General features: G+C 39.6%; 2 protein-coding genes across 3 annotated transcripts in view; one reads left to right on the top strand and one right to left on the bottom strand.

Annotated features, from left to right (window-relative positions):
• SLC5A8 (solute carrier family 5 member 8) overlaps nucleotides 1-5466 on the top strand; it is a 28306-nt gene extending 22840 nt beyond the window's left edge. Inside the window, exons 15-16 of one of the 2 annotated variants that reach the window (XM_062014962.1) lie at nucleotides 1419-1589; nucleotides 3708-5466. In XM_062014962.1, coding sequence (XP_061870946.1) covers nucleotides 1419-1550 — 132 coding nt within the window. In that variant the 3' untranslated portion in view covers nucleotides 1551-1589; nucleotides 3708-5466. Of the gene's footprint in view, nucleotides 1-1418 lie in introns of both variants that reach the window. The other variant, XM_010198883.2, reaches the window with a different exon arrangement.
• Nucleotides 5467-8513: 3047 nt separating this feature from the next.
• Nucleotides 8514-23811, bottom strand: part of ANO4 (anoctamin 4) — a 127336-nt gene continuing 112038 nt past the window's right edge. The window contains exons 22-27 of the mRNA XM_062020377.1: nucleotides 20218-20360; nucleotides 19112-19264; nucleotides 17292-17439; nucleotides 14587-14706; nucleotides 11425-11530; nucleotides 8514-8705 (exon numbers count right to left, since the gene is read on the bottom strand). Of these exons, the coding sequence (XP_061876361.1) occupies nucleotides 8514-8705; nucleotides 11425-11530; nucleotides 14587-14706; nucleotides 17292-17439; nucleotides 19112-19264; nucleotides 20218-20360 (862 nt within the window). The remainder of the gene's footprint in view (nucleotides 8706-11424; nucleotides 11531-14586; nucleotides 14707-17291; nucleotides 17440-19111; nucleotides 19265-20217; nucleotides 20361-23811) is intronic.

Raw genomic sequence — 23811 nt, forward strand, 5'->3', positions numbered from 1 at the left:
AGAATGGATAGCACCTGAATGCTGCTTGATACATGTCAGCTTTAAGGCGGCAGTGGAGCACAAGGCAGGTAGGAGTAAAGCCATGGGCATAGCCAGGGAACCTATGTTTGGTCACAGCTTGACTTCAGTGAACAAGAGAACAGAAGATGAGACAAGGGATAGTTGTTCTCTGGGTTTCTGACAAAATACTCCCTCACTACTCTCTTGGAAGTTGGCCCAAGGCACATTTTGCACTTGGTAAAGCTTCTTTTGTTTGTAAACATGTGTTGTCTAAAGTCTGGATTTTTGCAATTTTGGCTTGTTTGAGAGAAAACATTTCTAGTCAGTGTATCTGTTTGCTTTCTGTATGCTTTCTCCCTAAGGTATAAGGAAAGGGGAGTCATTATTGGGTAATAACATCCCTTAGAAGTGAGAACATAGGGGAAATTTGTTAGGTTTTTCTTTTTTTTTAAAATAAACTATAGATCCCTTTTGAAGTGCTATCGTCAGGATGCTGAACACTCAGCTTTGTTCACTGCTTTTTGAGTGCTGCAGTACAGGCAATAATCATTGGTCCAGTTTGCAAAATGCTTTCCTCCACAATGATGACTCCTTTTAGGGCAATCTAGGGTATTTCAGCTTCTGGATATGAACACCACAGAGAGAAAGGGATTTGTATAATACTATTGTAATGCTGTTTGCCCATATTAAGACTGGAAACCAGCAATCAAGTTGTTGTCATTCGCTGTCTTTAATGGGCCAACATCTGTTTTCACTATCTGAGGATTTAATCCCAAAAGTCTTTTGAAAAAAACCCCACTCACGTAGAAACTCACATCCACTGCCATACTGCTTTACACTAGGAGTCAGAAACAACTGTCTATCTGGTTATACAGCTAAGAGCTGGATAACAAGTGGTTGGCATCACAAATAATGCAGAAAGCTGTTGAGAAAAAAAAATAATCAGAGGGAATGGAACAACTTCCCACACATGAAGAGTTCCACATCTCATCATGTTTTAACAGAGATGGAACATCAAAGCAATGATGCCCATTTTTCTACTCTTCAAGATGGAGCAAAGACCAAAGGTTGGGAGTCAGTGGCTCAAGGACCTAGTGGTGACAGAATGCTAGACATGAAAACAGCAATTAGAATGTTGCACACCCAAAAATACTTTACACATTTTACAGGAAAAGAACATTTTTTGTGACAAGAACATTTGATACAAATGCTACCTTATGCAGTAAGAAACTTTCCATTGCCCCTAGAAAAAGAGCACCTACTGCAATGAGAAACTATTCATGTTCTGTCAGCAACCAGCATGTGTTTTCCTGGAAGGCACCCTGCATGTCAGGCCTTGCTATTCTTGCATGCAGGTTAAGGAGATAAAGCCTGTTTCTTCCACTTCACAGCATGCCCTTTGTCTTTCCTTTTTTTAGACAGAGAAAGTGGAAGTGTTGAAATGCAGAGCGCTTTCTGCAGCAGCTGAAGGAACTGACAACCCTGCTTTCAGCCACATTGAAATGGATGTTGCAAGCAATAAAAACGAAGTCAATGGCCTTCATATATGACATGGAGCCACGTCAGCCCACGAGGACCATTTTGTTCATGTAAAACACCATTGACATTCCTGTGATGGGTCAGTTACTAGCCCTGCTGGGGTCATGGACAGGCATCTGCTGAGCTTTACAGCACTGTCACCCTTGCATGACCTTGACATTAGTCAAGAAAGGAATCAGGTCTTTCTTGCACTTCCTCACTCTTGCACTCTGTATCTTGGTGACAGGGCTTAAGGTGATGTTTCTGTGTGAAATGTTAGCCTGATATTTTTGAACCTCCTGGAAAATATCTGCTTTTAATCTCAGTTCACTCTGAGAGTAAAGTTTTTATTTGGTAAGAGCACTGTTCCCCCAGACATAGCTGTTTTTCTGGTTTCTTTTTTTTCCTTTTCTTTTAGGGGTTTGAAAGTATGAAGAGATTAGGGCTGTGAAGCTTTATCAGATTGCAGGAAACCGGATCTTTTTTTAGTGCAGGTGTCTTTAGTGCCATCTGGTTCCATTGTAGAACTGATCCTGAGAGCATATTTATTTTGCTCTTTATGTCATATATTTGTTCTTAGCAAATCACTTGTTTCCTGATTACCTTCATCTCCTCCTCTGTGCTCCCTACCTGAAGATACAAGAGTCTCTTGGTCATGGGTAGAGACAAGAGTCAGTAAAATCTTTCCCTTCAAGCCCTGTTTCCCTTTTCTGCCCAGTCTTGCCCCTACAGAGTGGGTCCTCATGAAGAAAATGAGCTGTTTCGGGGGTTTTATTCAATGCCATGCAGCAGAACCACAGAAGTCATCTTCTTCATGCTCAGTGTGCTGGCCTAGGACTGCACTTTCTCTGGGCTAGGCACAGCATGGCAGGGATGGTAACATAAGAAGAGGGTCTTTTTTATGGTACTAGACAAGAGGGAAGTCTGCACCTGCAGTTGCCACTGCTGTTATCTACAAGGATGTTGAGCTGAAACATCATGTAGCCATTTGTGTTCATGCAGTCTCTCTGGAGTTTCACGTTCAGGGTTGTGGATCAGGCAATACCACGTCATATGTGTTTTTCAGGCAGGCAGAGTTCACTGCATAATCCCCCAGGATGGGGAAGGGATGGCAGAGGATGTCATTTGAAGATGTGAAGGTTGCTCCAGGGTGTGGATTAGCTTATCCTCTGGCTGGACTGCTGTGACCACTCCAGACTATGCCCTGTGCTGGTGGTTTGGGAGAGTGAAAACCCTCATTTCTTCCTTCTTCTGTGTGCTTGCTGGTACGGCAGGGAACAGACTCTGACCCACTGTGGGTTTTTTTGTACTGCAGAATTTTTGTTGTGGCTGTACATGCATGTTTAAAACTCCCCTGCAGCTGGAAAACAAAAGCCATTGCAGGAAAGTCAAGCTGTGAAGCTTATAAAGCAGTCATGCTTGAGAATCAAATTGAAAAACTGACTGCTTGTCTTAAATAATTTCTAAAAGTAATGCTGCATTTGTGCCAGGTGCTGAGCTACTGTAACTTGGACTATGACAGAATGCTAGTTTATCTATTTTGACTGAGGCCCTTTAACACCTAAAAAAATTTATTCCATGCCTCTCTGACAGAGGGAGTTTGATCTATTGCAGGAGATGAACTGATGGGATTAGAAAACACTATGAAGAAAAAATGGGCTCCAAGGAGCAGACCTCTTCTAGAGGAGTACAGGCCAGACAGACATGGACAGGCTGCACCTGCGGCATGTCTCCATTGGCTAACCCCACGCAAAATTACTTCATGGAGGCAGGTTTCCTTTTGGTTGATCCAATGCAGAGCTTAGGGCCAGCCGCTTGTCTCCCATTCCTCTGCTGCAGCTCTGGGACCAGTTAAGTCCCTAAAGCCACTGTGTGGAAGGGCTGTGAGTGAGCAGGATAGATCCCATGAGTTATATGTTGTGACCATATATCTAAGTTCTGGGACAAACAACAGCATCCTGAATAAAGTCTTCTGGGATTCAGGACAGAGGTCTCTCTTCTGGGACTCTCCTTGTCACTCTGAGATGACCAGTCTACTGACAGAGTGAGCTGGCTATGCTTCTCAAGTTTCAATGCAGCTTATTCAGCCTTGTGCTTTGTCTTCATGACACAGAAATAGATACTACCCTGCTGTGGAATAGTTCTTGACCCTTGGAATATAATAAATTGTACTTACCATGTACTTTCAGTCCACAGATCTGAAAGAGGGTATGTGCTGGTATCTCCACACTGCTGCAAAGTGCTGGGATGGACCATCCTCTGTGTACCTGTGCTTCATGATACAGAGTAAGCTGTAGACAGGGAGAATAGAAGCTTGTAGAAAGCTCTTGACCTGTGCCTACTGATATAGCTGCAGCCCTCCCAACACAAGTGCCAAACTCCTGTCTGACCATGCTTCTTGGGAGGATGACTGATTGCTGCTGTGTTAAACATCATCACGGCCTTCACTGCACCACTCTGTGCTGGGATCACTGTGCTGTAATTGATCCTGCACTAAACTGTCTCAGATGATCTGTGACTTCTACCTGTTTTGTTTGTGGAGACTAATCTTCCCAGTTATCACAGTTAAAAAACAGAGTACCAGTAAGATTTTTTTTTTCCCTCAGTGCTCTGAATTCACATACTTGTTTAAAAAAGAGAAATGTGTGAATGACCAACTTATCTTCAGTTGAAGTCACTATTTGAGCATTCAGCAGTCATTAAACTAATTTTGGTATGAAGTAAATGTTTGGGCCATGTGATATTTTTTGGTCCAGAAATATGATGTCAAGATGACTTCTCACTGGGGAGAATATCTTGCTGTAAGCAGATAGAGACAAATATTCTTAAGCTTTGCAGGTGATGCCTGCAACTACCCTATTTCTTGCTAACTACCCTCTCATCATTGCCACAGAGCTACAAAGTGACTCTTTCTGCTTTACTTTTTTTATATGTTTCTTGTTTTAATTGGCATCACTAATTAAGGCAATTAATTTTTAATGGTATTTTGTCTGGGTTCCAGGGCCTTGTCTGTGTAAAAACAGCAAGATAATCCATGATATCTTCATATGTCTTGCATCCTGACTCTTCACCTCTCCCATCCCTCCTGGCAAAGAAATTCAGGATGCTCAAAACAGTTAAATTCTGTAGGAGTGGGAGCACTCCACATTGTCTAAATTACGCACAGCATCTGGCAGTCAGAAGACAAAACAAGTATAAATATATAGAAAAAAAGAACAAAAAATGCAACAGAAACAATATTTGACTATGTGAATATACAAAGGATCCACAGAGAGAAAGTATGGACATACTTTGGCTTTTTTAGGTCTGCATTGAAATTTGCTTCTACCTGACTGGTCTGTTTGCTTGCTGAACAAATGAGATAAACAGAAAATAACTTGTGAATACCAAACAGGGATTATTTCATGTGCATAATTTATTTTAAAGTTTATTGCATCACATTATACAAGCATTAAACATGGCTTCATGTTGATGATTGTTTTTTAAAGTGTGAAAACTTGACATTCTTCTCCTTAGGATTCTTCTATTTACAGATAAACAATCTCTCTATATACTTTATATATATATTATATATATGGCAAGTAATGTAACTCCCCTCAGAAAGATTTAAAATAAAAAAACCCAACTGATTTGTAAACATGGTTTCTGTTGTAGTATTTGGTGGCTCAAGCGCAGATGATGTCCTATACCTAAGATTTTTCTTTTGTCAAAGTATCCAGGTGGTTCATTTACATTATTTTACTCTAGGATCTGTAAAACTGACATGGGACAGAATGCAAAAAACCGTAGCAAACAGGCTGAAAAACAGTCCCAATATACAGGATTTTTTCCATGGTTTTAAAAACTGGCATGTAACTGCTCATGAAGTACATGCTTGCTGTCAAGAGCGGTCTATAGAGATCAATCCTATGCTGATTGCGTGATGATTTCACAGTAAATCCTTTGATGTGTGCTGTCCTGCTTGCTAGGTAAAATGTCTGTGGCATGCATTGAGGTTGCATTTTTTTCTCATTCTCTTGAAGGTAGTGCTCTTGTGGAGCTGGAATAAGTAAACAACATACAGGACGGTCACCTGGAGGTTTAAACAAAACCCATAATCAGATCAGAAAGAAGGGAATGGGCATAAATTTGCTATCTAGACATCATTAAAGTTCCATTTATTATTACTATCCTTTTACTTGCATTATATTTTCCTAATTAATAAAAGAAAGAAAAGGAGGTCATGTTTCCTGAATGTTCTGCTGTATATGTCTGAAGGACTCCAGGGAAATCTATTCAGCCAAGCAGCAGCACAGAAACCTCAGTGGGCTGACTGGTCAACATGGAGCGACAGCAATGTGCTCAGATTCTAGCAGGGAGGCCAGAGCCCCTTTCAGTGTCATGCTCAGCACAGGCTTGGTGAGCAGCCAGCTCCTTTTCTCACCTACAGCAGAATGGGACACAACTTCTAGCAATGAATTGTTGTGAAAACTCACAATGTAGCTGTGTTGAAAACTAGTCTCAAAAGCAATTATTATCTATTGTATTTCTACCGTGCTTGGTTTGTTTCAGCACATTATATTGTGGTGGTTCCTCCAGAGTGGAAATCACTTCATATTCTACTATGTTTCAGTGCAGTTCTCAGAAGTTGCTGAAGTCTACACTGAAGAAGCTATATCCTACTGCATGAATTTGCAAAGTTTCACACTCCTGTGGGTGACACTGATTTTATGCATGACTCATATCTCACTTTACAACTTAGCAAACAGTTTCTAAGCTCTTGTCATCTGTTGTTTTAGATATTGAACAGAGCGTGTGCAAACTAATCCAACCACTCATGTGAATTTGGTGTAAATGTGATTTTGCACAGAGATCCTGCCCAGGAGCCCCAAAACTGCAAGTGCAGTGCACACCTGTGGGTGGTGGATGGTAAATACTAACCCATCTGGCATATATGAGTAGGAGGATGACATCGCCTAGTCCCCAACCCCTATTTGCAGAGACAGAAATATTCCTGTTTCTCCACTGCTCACGTGGGATGTGTCTGCAGCTACTGTAACCTGAAGCAAAGATGTACAAGGTTGCTTCCTCATTAGGCAGGAATACACCCCATAACCTCTAGCTGTGCTCTGCACTGAGTTTGGCACCCATCCAACAGAGAATAGATTAATCCTGAAATTCCTGTTGAGGAAGCAAAGTGTAGGCAGGCAGTAGCTGCAGAGATGAGGGTGCACACATTTTCTCCCACTCTTCTCAAGCCGTATTATCTTTCACTAAAACCTTTGAAGATCTACTTTGGCAATATGAGGTCTTGGTGCAAGTGATCTTGATGTCATGTGGAGCTTGAGGCCTCCATCCATAGGGTCTTGCACTGTGTGGTGTGCCCAGAAGGCAAAATTCTAGTCCTTCTATCAAATGATTTCCAAGAGAACTTCTAGAAACAGCTTGCTGAATTTTCCTCCCGTTTAAATGTCTTCAAACTAACAAGGTCACAATTCCCCAAGATTTTTGAGAAGACAATGTTTTTTTGGAGCCTAGTTATTTGGAAAAGCGTTAAGCAAGTGCATCAGCTCCAGTATTTTGTATCTAGTATTGTCATCAAGACACAGGCTTCCTTCCACTTGGCTTCTCAAAGTCTTGGCTTTCAAACTTTCTTCTTTGTGTTGTGGCCAATGAGAACGCTGCATGTTTTGCAAGAATTGCAGTGATAGCACTTTGAGACAAGAAGTGGTAGAGCTTTCACAACACTTTACGTTTGGATTCATGTTTCTTCATCCAACACTTCTAGAGTTTTTATATCTACAATGCCACTCTTTTGAGTTAACAATCTGGGAAAAATTTAGTTTTTTAATGCTAAAGGAATTTGCAAAAGGATATAGACAGCAGCCAATTTCACCCAAACTTAATTCTTCATTCTGTGTAAAATTACTTTGCATGAAGGATTTCCAACTATTTCACACTACAGTCTGTTGTTTGATTTTTCCTTTCTACCCTTTCATAAATAATGGAAAGAAGAATAAAGAAAATGTTACAGGTGTAGAAGGTCTGGATGACTGTGTTCTTTTGCTCTTCTGACCTTGTTCATCTGTTGCTTGTTTTGTTTTACTTATGCAGATAGGTCTTTAAGACACAGACTGTCTTCTGTTTTGTGTATCATACACCCTAATTCCTGACAGGGTCTTAATGTGATTTTGCAATACAAATACATGGGCAGTTCTAGGCAGGATGCCCTGGCCTGATTTGTTTCCTCCAGAGACCTGATAGTCCTATAGATGAAAAGAAACGGTTCAAATCTTTAAAAAGTATTACTAACTTTTCATACTATCACTTTCAAATAAATGACTCTCCAGTTAGATAGCTCTGGCCACATTCAGATGCTTGTCTGTCAGCACTTCTGCACACCTATGCTTTTCCACAATGTTAGACCAGTTGATTGGTCCCATGATTATGCATCTCCTTCTAAAAAAAACTGCGATATTGTGGAGTAAAGGAAATGGTCCATGTGTGGGACCTAAACTCGTGTTAAATGCAAGCTAACACAGCTTAGTCCATAGTGGAAGAAGGTAATGCTACTGTGTATGTGCTTCAGGTGGTGGCCACGCACATGGACAGGTACTGCCATGTTGCCAACACAGTCACTGGTTATGGAGTAGCAACTTGGTCATGAGAATGAGCCATAAGATCACTGAGTTCTGTAAAGCACTTTAAGACAAAAAACTGCTTTGAAGTCCAGGGCCTTGAATTTAATTCAGGGCCTGGAAGCTTTCTGGAAAGAGTGCAGGGACTTAAGCATTGATCTGATCTGCTCATGCTGACATTAGCTCTGGAGAAGATTAAGCCTTGCAAGATCTCTAATTTCAAAAGGATTATGACAATATGCACCCTATTAAACATGGACACACATGTGCTAGCTGCAAACAACTTTGACTATTCATTTTGGTGCACCCTCCACTGTAGAAACCCGGGAAATTTATATAAACAGAATTCCAATCTTAAGCAGATTCTTCCTCACCCCATCATGGCCACTCATTGTGGTAAGATTTTCCATTCTTCTTCCTTTCCTTTCGCTCTTTCTGTAGACGTTCCAGCTCAGCTTCATACATCATTTCCTGAATCAGGTACTTTTCTCTCCTCATCCTATCTCTCAGATCTTTTGGGAGATCTGGGATTAAGTAGGAAATCAGGTGCTTTATGCAAAAGACAAGGTGCTGTGAAAACAAAATAAAGGGTGAAATTAACATCTTAGGGAGAAAATATATGTTTCTCATACCTTCTGAACACTCTCCTTCCAATTCACAAAAAGATGCTGTGTTAGAACTAAGTCCATTATTAAATTTGAATAAACCAAACCATGACGCTTTTTCCCCATAGAAGCATAACACTGATCGCAACAAAAGTTATGAGCATCTGTGTTCAGATAAGGCCTCAAAACTGTTGCATGACCTGTGTGTTCAAACCCCTGAGGTCATCATTTGCTGTAAAGTTGTTTGGGCAGGGCCTCATATTAGTGGATTACTCTTCAGAAAGAGGAAGATCAAATGATGCAATACTTCTGTGTTGTCAGAAAGCCCTTGCATCGGAATCAGAACCAATGATTTACCTATGCAAAAAACTCAATTTTTCTTATGTCTTGTTTCTCATCCAAAAGTGTATCCCTATTTACTAGATATCACAATTAGATACAAGGTAAATGATCCTTTGTCCCTTGTGTTTTAGGCATGCCACAGCAAAGCCTGAATGTGATGGGGGAGGTTTTCTTGAATATCCTTTTCTGTTCAATCTGAGATACTGCTTGGAGATTTACTCCCTCCACTTGAGGGGAGGAGCAGAGGAACTGAAGACTCCTCCATGTCAAACAAGACACTCAGATTGGAGAAATAAAGGTATTTCTTCTTCTCCAAGCAGTACCCTTCCCCTGAAAGCCACTGTAAAGAGAATATACTATATTTTCCCATGTATTCTTTTCTCATGAGAAATAAACTCACAACGCTTTAATTGCTGCATTTTTGACAAACCTAGAAAAATTTCAAAAGCTTCTTCTGTTAGTTTAACCTGGACAGATAATTCCTTTTACAGTGAGAAGAAATATTTCTGTTTGTTTTTGAAGGAGATGAAGTTAGCTAAAATAACCACACTTACAGTGCCAAAAAAGGTCTGAGCTTAGGTATTTACTTAATTTATGAAAAAAACTACCTCAAATCACTTATCTCTTAGTGCAATCTTTTGCTATAATTGCTGTAGCAATCACAATACATCCGTTAGTGTTTTCCACAGAGAAAGAAAGTCATGGTTTCTGCTGCAGTTACCTTTTTCCATTTCAAAGATATAGTTCAGGAAACAGTTTGCAGTGACAATAAACAGTGGCCCCTGTTGAGTGAGACAGATGTGAGCCAGCCTATGGCTTTGATTGGTATAAAGCAAAGTCAAATCTCTTGTGTAAATATTGGGCAGACACAAAAAGCTATTCCACAACAGGTTGCAAATTTGGCCTGGCACTGAGACTGGAGCAGGGCTGATTTTTCTCGCCTCAGTTATCTTTGCCCTTATGCCGTGCTGCCTTTATGACAAGTATGTATCAAGAAGCCAGGCTCTCTTCAGTCTTAAACCTGCTTAGGCCAACCTGCCAGGGTCATTCTTGTAGTTCTTCTCAGAGACAGATATCCTGGCTCTCAGTACTGACAGCTCAAGAAACAAAGAACGGATCAATCCCAGCAGGCCTCTCTCAAATATTTCCTTTAATGTTTCTCTGAGTGTAGGAGAGATGATGGAAGAGCTGATCTCTTTAGGACCAAGCTCTGATGAGTTAGCCCAGTGTAGAGGCAGGAGAGACATATTCTTTCTTCATCTGAGAAGGGCTGAAAATGACAATTGGGGAATTCATTGCAGACCTCAGGCTTCTCCTGAGCCACCAAGACATCCCTACACAAAAAATAGTCTAGAAAATGTTTCTCCTTAATTTTTCCTCTAATTCAAATGCTTCTGTTCTGTGATCCAAAGAGGTACTTCAAAAGCTCAGTTCAGAATGAATTTACACAGTAATGTGAGTCAGAAACACAGTATATGCTCATGAACATTATGGCAATAATTTATGATGATTACAGCTGCCATATCTGTGTTGGTTGCCCTGTTACTATGATTTCAGAGCAGAGGACTGAGTGAAGAGTTTTTAAAAAATTGTTTGTTCCCCATTTGGCTTCTTCACAGTCTAAAAGACATTTTAAACTGCTTGTGCTGAGATGATGCTGAACCACTGGTTTCTGACTGGGGTATTCAGGCACTTGAAATTCAGGACTTGAGAGCTGCATTTTGTTTTGTAAATAATCCTATTTATCTATCCTCCTGTCTCTCTTTTTCAAAATCAACATGAGAATACCAGTTTTATTAAGCTGATTTTATCTTCTCTGGTTTGTCTTAAAGATCTCTGAGATACTGACAGTAAGTACTAATATTATGAACATAGGAAAAGGTATTGAATCCTCTTCATCATGTTTGTGATGCTAATCATTCTGGGGAAATGAATGGTATTTAAAATATAGAGAAAAAAACCCTAGAGGTGTAAATATTGTAACTTAAACTATCTTAATTTTTCAGTTTTTCAGATTTCATCTTTTCTTCTTGTGTTCCTTCACCTCTTCCTCACACACTAGTCAGCATACAGCTCCCCAGCCTAGACAGGTTATGAAAATCAGACCTCAGAAAATAAATAAAGGCTTAATTTAGTTGCCCTGTTTGCAAGTCACTGTTACAGTTTTCAAAGTACTGCATTTTTCTTTTTGCTAGAACCTAAAGACTGTTCAGAAAATAGAAATGAGAATACAAAACACAATACAAATAGCAGAAACTAACATAAAAAGCTCAGGAGTTGCCACCATAGATCAGCTCAATAAAAAAACCTTCATTTGTTTTGTCACCTGAAAGATCACTGACCTCAAATACTATAATGAAAGCCAACCGTGCTGCTAAGACATGCCAGAACTGCAGTGTGTAACCATAGGGCACTGGAGAGTGAGGAGGGTCTCGGTAGTCCCTGTACCTGAAAGACAAGCAGAGCATGGTAGTTAGCTGCTGCCCTGCTGCCTAGAAGGAAGACAAACCCAAAACCCATTGCACCATTTTTGCAACAAAAGGATCTCAGTTCAGACTGTACAAGTTACCACAGCCCTGCTTGCTTCTTAGGCTAGGCCTACACTGTTGTTTTATTTCGGATCAGTTGCATACTTTTGAAGCAAGTGTCCTGATTATCTCCACTTGCCATACTTTAGTTCATCTAAATGGCTTTACTTTTACAAGAAACCTAAGGGTAGCACGGACTCCAAGACTGTATTTTGTGCTCCAACTGCTAATGGAAATTCCTTGATAAGGACCACGCTAGTACCTGTTTGAAGAGAAACTGATGAACTGATGAAATACAGAGGATGTTGAGTGCTCAACACCAGCAGTTCAAGCCTACATTTCCCTTGGCAGCACGTGTGCCTTGCAGGCATCTCCTCAGAACATGAGGTAGGGTGGGATGCTCTGCTGTTTTGAGGGCCACTTTCTTTCCACTACAAGTTTGTTTTAAAATCATAAATGTGGCCAATTTTGTCAGTCTGACAGCCCTCCCAAAACCGATATGAAACTAGCTCATGGATTCCATCTGTCCCTTGGTCAATTAGTTGGTCATCTCTGGCATTAAGCATCACTCATCCTAACTTTAGTGGAGACAGAACTGTACCTCTTGGTGTACCAACAGGACAAGGCCTGTGAAAGAGAAGAGATTGAGGGTCTTGTTTCTTTATCTAGGGAAAGTTTCTTTATAGACTTTAGATCTCAATAGCATAAGCAGAGATATCTATTGGGAAAACTGGACCCAGGAAGACTCTAAAATTACTTAAATCATGAGCCTGTTTAAGTCACACATTCTGGAGTCCACTTCTACTAGCCATATGTTAATAACAAAATACTACTGCAGAAACTTAATTTAAAAGTAGTGTAAAATTTGTTTTCTCCTCAATCTGTTTAATACATGAGACAGAAAACTCATTATTAAAAAATACTGAAAATACCACAGTAAATAATACACTTAAGCTTGATCTTTAAGTTAGTTTTAAGAAAGTAAACTAATGTGAGCAAAAGAAATAAAAGGTTATTTTATCTCTATGATAATCTGTATTTCTCCCTTGTTAACCTTCCTAGATTGCTGACAGTTTGACACAAAATTAAGGAAACTTTGTCTTGATATCTTAGTCTGCAACAAACCTCTTTTAAATTGCAGTACCTCTAGTGCAAGTTCTTAAAATCAAGATGATCTTCCCTTCTGCAGGCAACATTCTGCCTTCATAGTTTATTATGTTTTACAATATCCTAAACACCTTGAAAACAGAAGCCCCTGGAACAAGTCTCAAGTCAGTATATTATGTCTCCTTTTTGTACTTGTTAGGAACCAAGCACTACACATGAAAAAATGGGGAAACGTTTTATAAACAACCAGAACAGCATGGCACCATCTGGGTTCCATATGAGCAGAAGTTAACTGAATGTAACCACTGTTTTTTGTTCAGACAGATTACCTTCCTGGAAAAATGCCTACACTATTGCAAAGTAGCACAGTATTTCCTTACTGCACTATCAATATCTGGCTTGAAGTGCAATGAAAATGACTGATGTTTTAGTAGTATTCAGGTGGGTTAAGTAGCTGATAAGCTCAGCTAAAGAAATATGTTTATTTTCTTTCAAGGGTAGATATATACAACAATTCGGTGTCCCCCAAAAGAACAGATTTATCTTCTGGAGATTTATGGCATCAATTTCAATAGTGTTCTGTTTATGGGATATTCAGGGGATAACTTTTTTTATTGATAAGATTTCCACCATTGGCTTTAAGTAGCAGCAACCTCAACCTTGAAGTTGAGGAAAAAGGAATTTAAAGAGGGTGAAGAGAATGATCAGAATTACAAAACATTATGTAAATGATGCTATGTTAAACAATGTGGAATATTCTCAGAGTGGTCCTGCTCCATGGAAAAAATTATCTATGGAGTCAACATTGGGATGTTCTTTCTGCCAACTAAATAAGTTGCAACCATCTTAAGTATCAGTTAAACGAAAGCATTAATGCTCCCTCATTGCCACTCATTGTGTTATACCACTCAAATTTCTTCTTATTAATAAAAATGCGAGTGTCACAAAGTATCACTGACTTTTGCTGTATAACAGAGTATATTTTGTTCTTTAGACAGTCATGAACATATATTTTAATTCTTAACAGTGATAAATGATGGGATTAAGTGTATCTGCATCTACCAGGACTCATACTTGTAAACCAATATTGCTGTAAAAAATGGTAGCTGTATTTGTCATTTGATATCTTTGAATAATAACCCATTTAAGACCTTTATGTAGATCCCTGATTCTTTAGACCAATAAAAGCAATCAGGTGCAAGTCTGCAGTTACAGACTAGTCTCAGACTGTTATTTCTCCAATTGGTTGTCTGAAGACAAAGATATACAGAAAAATAATTGCTATTTTATTTTGATCCAAACCACACATATATGATTATCAGTAATAATTACACCTGTAAGCAATGACATAAATGTATTAACCATTCCATAGTTAGGAATGGCTGGATTTGGAGTTTCATAAAGGTAGCTTAGGACAGAACCTGTTTATGCTTGGCAGACTTGTGAAATAAACTCAGTGTCCTTACTTCCATGCAACTTCAACTTCCTTGTGTGCGTGCTATAATCAAATTTCATTGCAGTTTCATCTCACTGGTACCTAAGTAATCAGTCATCTGTTACTGGCTTTTTCATACCATGTTTCTCCATGATGATTGATTGTGTCTGATTCAAGCCATGAGACCATAGAAATCCTGCATCAGGAACATTTGCCAAATAACTCCTGCCAAAAACTTGGCTTCTCCCATATCTAAGGAAGCAATCATGCAGCTAACATCCAAACAGTAACACAAGCATGACCCTGAGTAGCATAGTTAATTATTTCCATTACTGTTTTTTAAGCTCTGAAAATTAGTTACAGCCCCAAACTTATCATGACGCGTCTCCCTTGCAATGTTTTAAGGCAGAGATGCATTTTGATCAGATGCTTACCTGCAATATTTTAATGGTGAACCAGAGAATTCACTTCCATTTGATGTTGGTTCTGAACGGTTTTCAAAGTCAGACACCAGAAATACTGATAAACTGGCATTAACATAGCCAACCATACATCTAGAAAGGAAAAAATCCTGTAGTCAGGACACAGCAAGGTTTTTCCATTAACTGCCATACCCAGGAGGATGTTCTCTGGGTTTAAAGAATCCACAGTGTCGCTTTGATACTTATTAATATTTGAAAAAGATGTTCAGGCAATATAAAAAAATGCTCAAGTAGGTCAGATGGACAATAAAAGTGAAGAAATGGTAGATTTCTATGGGAGAAGAAATGATGAAGACTGGGAGTCATTACTTTTCAAAAGTCACCTAGAGGGTGACACAATAGAGTGGAAATAATGAGTAGCACTAGGAAGATAATCAGAATATTCCCACTGTTACCTGCATGGTACTAGCACAAAGGGACATTAAATGAGATGGAAAGGCAATATACTTGAACCAGCTTTTTACAAAATGTCCAGTTAATCAGAAGAATCCAGTATTAAAAGATCTGAGGGTGGATGAGCAGAGAGTCAGGTAGAGTTTGGAGAACACTGAGTAGCAGAATGTACACAGCTGACGAAGGGCTGTGGAAGATACTAGAAGGCTCGAGTTTGGTGTTAATAAAGCTGAGGAGAGATATGGCGAGTGTACTGTGCTGTTCACTCTGCGCTGCCCAAGTACAGGTAAGTCTAGGCACACTGCTCAGCTTGCTGCAGAGTATAATTTACAGTAAGGGTTGTTTGCTTTTTTTTTTTTCTTTTTAAACTATGGATTCTACAGTCTTTGAGAAACTACATTTGAACACCTTCTGCCTTTGTCTCAAAATCTCCATACTGATTGGATTTGGAACTCAACTGAATTACAATATTTTTCTAGTGTAACTGGGTGTTGTATGGATCTAATACCTACAGATGTTTTTTTGAAAGAAAAGAGCACCTCTCTTATTTAAGTTATTCAATAGCAGATGTTCTAGACTCCTTAAATTGAGAAAAATCAATATTTCTGTGCATTTTTTAATGGCTGCCTGTTTTATGTCAGTACTTATTAATTATAATATCCAGAATGCTGAGATAAATAGATTTTCTCCAAGTTGGCTCCTTCAAAGGATTATTATCTGACGGTTTCATCTAGAAATTCACTCAGAAAAGCAGCAGAAGCATAAAAACACTGTACAAGAGGTTTATGGAAAGATGGCAAGAGCTTCCTCTGTGAGCCAAGCTACTTTCCCTATGCAGAACTAATTTCACAGAATCACAGAATGGTAGGGGTTGGAAGCGACCTCCAGAGACCATCTATTCCAACCTCTCTGCTAAAGCAAGTTCCCCTCAATCAGGTCACACAGAAACACATCCAGATGGGTTTTGAAACCTCCAGAGAAGGAGAAGCTATACTCTCCCTGGGCAGCCTGTGCCAGGGCTCCCTCATCTGAAGAGTAAAGCCAGTGAGTCATATCTGAGTCTTCATAAAAAATACAATTTCTAAAGGTGTTGGATTTTTTCATGCACAGTAGGCTTGAGATAATCATTAAAAACGAAAGTTGCTGGTAGAGCTTCAATGTCCTACAGATCTTCATAGTGGCACTGGCCAAGGCACACACTCAGAAACAACTGGCACCAGACCCAACATTTTACCCATGAAGAGACTTTAACTCTTCATGAAAATAAATGGAACATTTGCACTGGCACCTACTAAAATGCCAAACTCCTTGCAGGACAGAACATTAGCAGCACTGCTAATCAGGAGCTACCACGTCAGCTGACCTTCTTCCATTAGTATGATTAAACAGAATTGACAACTTAAAGACAGCAAAAAAAGCAGCAACGGAAGAACTCATTTACTGTCACAGAGAACAAAAATCAATCTGCCGTATGTAGAATATCAGAATGTAAGCTGTCTACTGTTTAGCTTGGTTTCTTTGGGTCCTTGTTAGTGGAGCTACTAGGGGATCGTTTGCAAACTGTCTCTGTGTTCAGGTGGATTCAATGACCTTCCCTGAGTCAAACAACCTGGATTTTACAAGTTGCCTTGTAGTAGCTATACTCATACTTGCTGGTAGTGTGTGCACACTAATATAATCTCAGTGTTCACCAACACTGAAAAAATCCACTTAGGCAGCAGGGATTCAATATACAAATGTCTCCTGAAAGATTTAATCTAAGGACTCTAGTTTTAGAAGAAAACAAAATTACTTTGCCCCGTAAGTACATCTTGATTTATCAGTTGGGAATTGCTTCCTTTGTTAGACACTACATTTTTTGAGCAGTATGCGCTGAATACTACATCACTGAAAAAAAGCCTAGTGAATAAGTTTAAAATGTTCATTAAATCCATCACTGATAGATACCAGTGTTGCCTCAGAATGAAAAGAAGGTTGTATCTATGTACACCAGCTGGGAAGTGCAGCTTGTGCAGCATGCTGCTGCACACATCAAATCTCTCTAACAGCTCTGCCATGTTTTCCTTGAGTTCATGTCATATAGTCACCCAGTAACTCATTTTGTGAATATGCAAAGCATCAATATCTATGATTGATACCTGTTAGCTAAGCACAGACAAAAAATTAAGGTTAACGGAATCAGAACGTATATAGATAGTATTGCTGCATCTAGTCAAGTAGCAAGTGATTTTCTTGTGCATCTGTTTTCCCAAAGCAAAGCTTACTTTTGTCCAGCTTCTCCCTGGCCGGCACAAGGTCCATATTTGTAAGCATAAACAAGACGAGGGATGAAATCTGATGTCACAGCTATAACAAATGCATTTGTGATAACAGAAAGAATTCCAATGCCTTCCAAGATCCCATACCAGATTCCTGTTCAACAAGAAGAGTATATTAGCCCCAGGAAAAAACAGAACCAAAGTACCAGACATACTGCATGCTCTGAAGCAGTTGTTCCTACCAGCCAAGGTCTTTTAATGTAGTTTCTATCCAAGGTAAAAATGTTTCTTATTGAAAAGCAGGACCTCAGTAGACCAGAATTCTGTTCCCATTGGGTGGGAATTTTGTTCATCCTGCAAGTAAAGTCAAGGAAGCCTTAAAGATGCTCATGGAGGCCTTGGCTCCACCAAGCCACAAAACTATCTGGGCAGTTTAAAGGAATGCTGTAAGACTCCCTGATTATGATGATGGCTATCCAGCCTTTGAGGAGAATCTGCCAGAGCAGCCATGAATAGATGCAACCTGTGATCTGCCTGGCACAGGGATCTTGTGTGAAACTTGTGCACAGCTGGCCAGCATGTGCCTATTGGCATCAAAATCTTCATGGCATACTAACACTATACAATGGCACACAGCTCCTAGGCCTCACCTGGGCCATTTGGGCCCATCCTCAACTGTGGCAAAGATCTTGTGGTACATGCACACAGCAACTCTGGTCATGAGGACCATCACTGAGAACCACACCAGTGGAAGGTTAAACATATCTATTGATTTTAACGAGGCTTCAAGCTGTCCCTGAAAACTCTGCTTAATAGGAAGAGGATGCAACTTGTTTTGAAATATCATATGTGAAACAGTCTGAAAAAAAATAGCCTGCTTTCCTGTGCTTTTATTGTTTATATTATATAATTAGGTTTTTTTCAGGAGTTATATCTGCAGTATGTGCTCTATACTGGCTGATGTCCAGGCTTGACTCCGCACTGTTCACATGCATAGCTTTACTCAGGCACAGACTTTAGGTATATCGTAGACCATCGTGAGAGCACAAAGCCTGGGTTTCTGCTATTTCATGATGGGCTACTGGTTATTGCATTACAGATGGGCAGCAAGGTATCCTATTTACCCCTGCAAAGACACCAGTGATTCAGCATTAGGCAGATGACTTTTTTTACAGAGTCCTTCCTGAAGGTGTTCTGCTTTTGCACACTGCAAGAACAGAAGAGATTTATAGTCACAATACGTTCAGAGAGCCCTTGCAGTAGTGTGTGGCTGGGTGACCTCAAAGTTATGTGAATCCTGTTTTTAGCAGTGTAGGTGTGCCTCACTAAGAGCAAGTCATCTCTTGGTGTCTAGATCCACCCTGTCTGACCCACCAGGGATCTAGCAGGCATAGCCCCCCAGTCACAAGGGAGCTTGGATTTGGCCAGGTAAATATAAAACACACAGGTCTCTTAAAGGATGGTGGTTCCCTTAACTTGACTTTTATGTTTCAGCTGCTCTGTCTGGTTATTATATTTGAACTGAGCAGAGGCAAGTGTTCACACAGTGTGTCTGCCAGAAGGAGAAACCTGCAGAGAACACTGATCACTTCATTAAAACATCTTGGCTGTTAAGTCACCCAGAAAATCAGTAAAAGACATTTTCCAATACAGACTATCAAATGTATAAGTAGGTTGTCATCGGGTACTTTTTTGGAACAATCAAATTGTGTGCAATGAACAGGGAACATGACTGAAAATACATTAATCTGCTCTTAATTAGAATGTTCAATGCTTTACCTTAATAATAATACACACACATAACAAGCACGTGTACAATAGCTCACCTATATCTTTGGCTCTTGAGGCTAAAGGTCTTCTCCACTGGGTAACAAATTTGTATGCATCAAGTCGAATTTCAATAATATTGTTAAGTAAGGCCAGAAGTGGTGCCAGTGGAAAAGCTGCCACAAAAATGGTTGTGAACCCAAATTGAAGAACTAGGGAAAAAAGGAAAAATTGCAGTGTAACTGTTAAGTTCTAAAGCTAGTGTCTAACATATCAAATAATGTATGCATATAAACATTATATATAAATATAGAAACATTTCCTATTATGCTCTACCATACAATAGATCAGTGAAATGTATAATTCCTTGCCAAAAGTTCAGAGGAAGGATAACAAGAACAAATACACGTCTGTCCCTGGGATGGACAACTAGATTTTGTAATTTGGACTTAAATTCAGAGATGGACAAACTGTGCTGTTAGAAAGGGACATTTTTACTCCAGCATCAACTAGGATCTCTCAATACCTGCAAAGATTAGGGCTAAATAAATTATTTTTTTTAAAGTACAGATGGGCAGCAGTTTGAAACTTTGTGTTAAGTTTCTAGATGCAGGTTTTCAGACTGACAAATTTCCCATTAATTTGAACAGGATTATGTAAGGGCAAAACCAAAAAAACAATAATGACAGGTGCACTTCACTCACATGAAGAAAAAGTTCTTGTTATTTAACATTTCTTTTGCAGCAAGCTACTTTGTAAATGTGAGGTAGTAAATGACGGTAAATTCTAGAAATAAATGAGCATGTAAGTCTGTATCCTGCAGTTTAAAAATAAAAAGCCCAATGGAACTTCCTTTAGTAAATCACAGCAAAGTTCTTGAAAAATGTATGCAGATAAAGACATGGGCTCTGGTTTGGAAAATGACCTTCCCCACACAAAGCTAGGATGTGAAGCATTTTGTAGATAAGAGGTCAGCAATCTAGCAGTGGTGTGGTTAGCTACCTTGGTTTAGTTTGATTCTTGCAAACTCACATTCCTCACCTGACATTTTGTAGCCTCTTTATCTTTATACAGCAACAATTAAAAGAATACATCAGCCTATATCAGCAAAAAGCAACAACATTAAAAACTGGTGAAAGAAAGAGAATAAAGCTCAGTGCCATACTCATTTCTAGGTATTCATCAAAGAGTCCATAAGCATTCATTGGTTGCAGATTGTAGTCCTTTTCCCACTGTGGGAAGCTTGTTTTCCTTTGTGTGCCATACTCTTGTCGTAGTTTTCTCCTGGTCCACCAGTTTTGAATTAGCCTACATTTTCAAATAAATTAAAGAAACAATGTAAATAATATTAGTGGCTATTTATCCTAAAATTTGAAGAGGCTACCTGTGCACAACGTACCTTGCAAAGTTAATTTCCCAGCGCACAGGAAAATAGAATGTTAGTAATGAGATGGAGTAACAGGTATGAAAACTGCCCAGGCGTAGATGTTGTTAAAATAGTGGAGGGATTTTGATATCTTTTCGTTATTTATTTACCTTCTTTTTCTCTAGAAGGAAAGGCAAATTTGTTTATAAGGCAGAATGCAGTGCCACATGGAGATAGTTGAACTCTGATTGAGAAATCAGTAGAGTGCTAATGCTGCTAGATTCCTTCCTGTGTGAGAGCTGGCATCTCCACATGGCTCTACAGTGTGCAGGGTAACAGTCCCTAGGCATTACTGGAAGGCAAAAAGCAACCTTGAATTGTATGTGCAGCCAAGCATCCAGAGGACCAAAAGGTAGAAAGTGTGCGGACTACTAACAACACATGGTGGCTGAGAGGCAGAAGGCTGATCTGAGAGCTAGCTCCATCTCAAGAAATGGGAGTCCTGTACTGGAATTCAGGGGGAAGATATTGTTCCTGAAGAAAAACACGTGTAGGGGCACCATGAGAGGCACTGAGTCAGGAGAGAAACGAATGCTTGCATCTGAATGAAGCAACTTTGCATTTCCAGTTCAGGGAATTGCATTGGTTTGGCCAACAAAGGATGTGAGTTACAGTAAGTATAGAAAGCAATCACAGGAAGATAGGAGGTTATGGCTCACCCAAATAATTCAGTCCTTTCTCGTGTTTCACTTCTTGCCTTAACAGTGGCCTGATATGGTCTGTAAATGGTGTGAAAATGGTTATTGGGTTTGACCAATTGCTTGTTTTCTTAAATCTTAAAGATTATTTTTCCATTCAGGCCATTTCCCAGAGAGCTTATAGCTTTTCCTGTCTTCCTTAAAGAACTGTGTGTGCAATTGAGTGCAGGGCAAGAAAACCTAGAGTTTAGAAGGGCAAGAAAAAAGTTTAGCAGTACAAGCACTGACTTCAAGCCAAAATTTGGAAGTACAAGAAATCATTAAGATATTTGGATTTAGCAGCTTGCAGATATTCACTAGTGTGTAAAAAGGCTAAAAAGGCCTTTTCTGGGAATGCCCATGGTTGTGACTGATGAGCTGTGGGACAGTTAAGGACACATCTTTGCAGTCCACAATACCATTTAGGGACTTGTGCCCTGCCCATGAGAAAGTGAGAGGGCTGAGAACTGAATTCCTGTAAAGGTAGTAAATTGAAGGATGAGGTGGGTGGGAGACCAATCTAGTGAGACACATTCCACCTAAGTTCCTCTTTTGTGAGAGGGAAAACCCATAACCAGTGTTAGTAATGTCTGAGACTCCTAGAGATGGCATTTTCTGATCTATGTGTGAGAAAACGGTGAGCAATGCAATGTAATATGGGTTTAATATGGATGTAGATTCTTCTTCCAAGAAAAACATCTGCTTGAATTTGCAATTCTCTGACTCCAAATGAAGCAATAATTGTATTTTGTTTCTTAGATGTTGTAAATGTCTCTATGCAGGAGAGGAGAACTGGTGTACAGCTTCAGAGGTTTTGAGGTGCTTTTTGTATGAAGCAGAAGCACCACTCTGATATGTCAATATTTGTGTTAAAAATGTAACCATTAAACAACCACTGCTCTAGCACACTCCTTAGGACTTTCTTTTGATACCTTTGCCACATACACCAGTGAGAAACGTGATGGCGAGAGCTGGGGTTCCCATCACCAAGGAACACCCAGTAGCATTTCTGACTTGCCCTGTGCATCTCTGCAGTCCCTGTGGGAGCACATGCTTGCATCACAGCTGGGCTACCACCTGGAAATGGTGAAAAAAATGCTCTTCAAAATAGTTGGCTAGTCCTTCTCTTCTAGGGCTATCTTATGAAAAAATATTCTCTGCTATCAGATTTGGCACTACAGCACTGGTTCTGCGTGGGTCTCAGCAGGCAGTAGCCACCACATGGGTGGAGGTGCAGTGATGTTCTACTACAGTCTAAAGGATTATCTCTAAATCCCCTGGCTATTCACATGGTGTTGGCTCCACTCACGCTCTTAGCAGAAATGACTTTTTTCCTTCACACAAAAAGGAAGTGCTATCTGAAACATTTACCTGAAACGTTTTGGGGCTACAAGGTGGACTGGGAGGTCTGGAGAGCAAGTACATCTCTCATCAGCATAAGCTGAAGCATCTTGCTTTGTTTTGACTGTGTTCCGTGTTAAAATTTTCATTGTAACTCTAAAGTGGAGACTGACTTATCTGAAGTAGTTTATTCCTATTAAGTCACTTGTACTTAAACAATATCCTCCTATCTCCTTAAGTCACCTTCTTTAATCCCCTTCTGTGCTCTTTATTAGATTTCAAAACCCCTATTCATAAGTAGCAGAAAGTTCTAATGAAAACTGACAAAAGAGCCAGGGAGCTGAAAGAGAAGGATCAATACTGCTGCTGCGAATCCTCCTCTCCACCCTGTCTAAATTCTTCCAGCCTTAACAGCTGCAAAATCCTGGCAAGCAGCACTAGGCCCAGACCCAGGAAGACAGAGATAAAACAAGCTTTGAGTACCTTGATTGTCAATTACTCTGCACATTTAAATCATTTACTCTGTTCTCATTACAGCTAGATATGATCAGCAATGAGCTGCCTGAAATGTTTCTGCAGTTCAAGGACTAAACTGCAGTAGCTCTCTTGGATAATGCAGCAAAGCAAATAAATCCCTCTGAAATTTGCAAGGGCAAACTTTCTGACAATGTCAACTCTCTTATATTTTCACACTTGCTAATTTCCCTTGATGACCTGCCACACTGTCTCTAGTACCAACTGTCTCTATTAATCATCTTAAACATGCTCATTAAATACTAATCAATAAGAAATGAACCAATAGGAAATGAATAACCATCAAGCTTTTTAGCTAGGGTACAGCTCTGTAACGCCCTGAAGATCACCAGGGAACTTGTCTATATACCATTTTTCCACCTCTGAGACTCTATATGCCAGCAATGCATTTTTTCCAGCTCATACCTGCCCTTTCAGGCATCTTTTCTCACTCAGCAAGGAGAAACCCAATTTAGAACTTACTGGCATAGATAAAAAATGCTACATATAATATCTCCCATGTAAGGAATACATTAGACCTACAGTTGTTTTTAAGGAGTTTTTAAACATGCAATACAATTTAATGAAATAAGGTACTTCCCTTAAATTGTTTATGTATTAATATCTATCTTACACTTTCACTTTTGCAAATTATGTCCAACCTGAAAATAAACCTCAAACACCATCTATATCTGTATGTCTGGAAACCTATCTTAAGAGTTCTGCATCCTAGGGGAAATTTTCTATTGTAGTGACAACTGTATCTTGCTTTTCTGTAACTCGTCACAAGGAAAGAATAAAT

This window comes from Colius striatus, chromosome 1 (genome assembly GCF_028858725.1).
Source record: "Colius striatus isolate bColStr4 chromosome 1, bColStr4.1.hap1, whole genome shotgun sequence".
Lineage (NCBI taxonomy): Eukaryota > Metazoa > Chordata > Aves > Coliiformes > Coliidae > Colius > Colius striatus.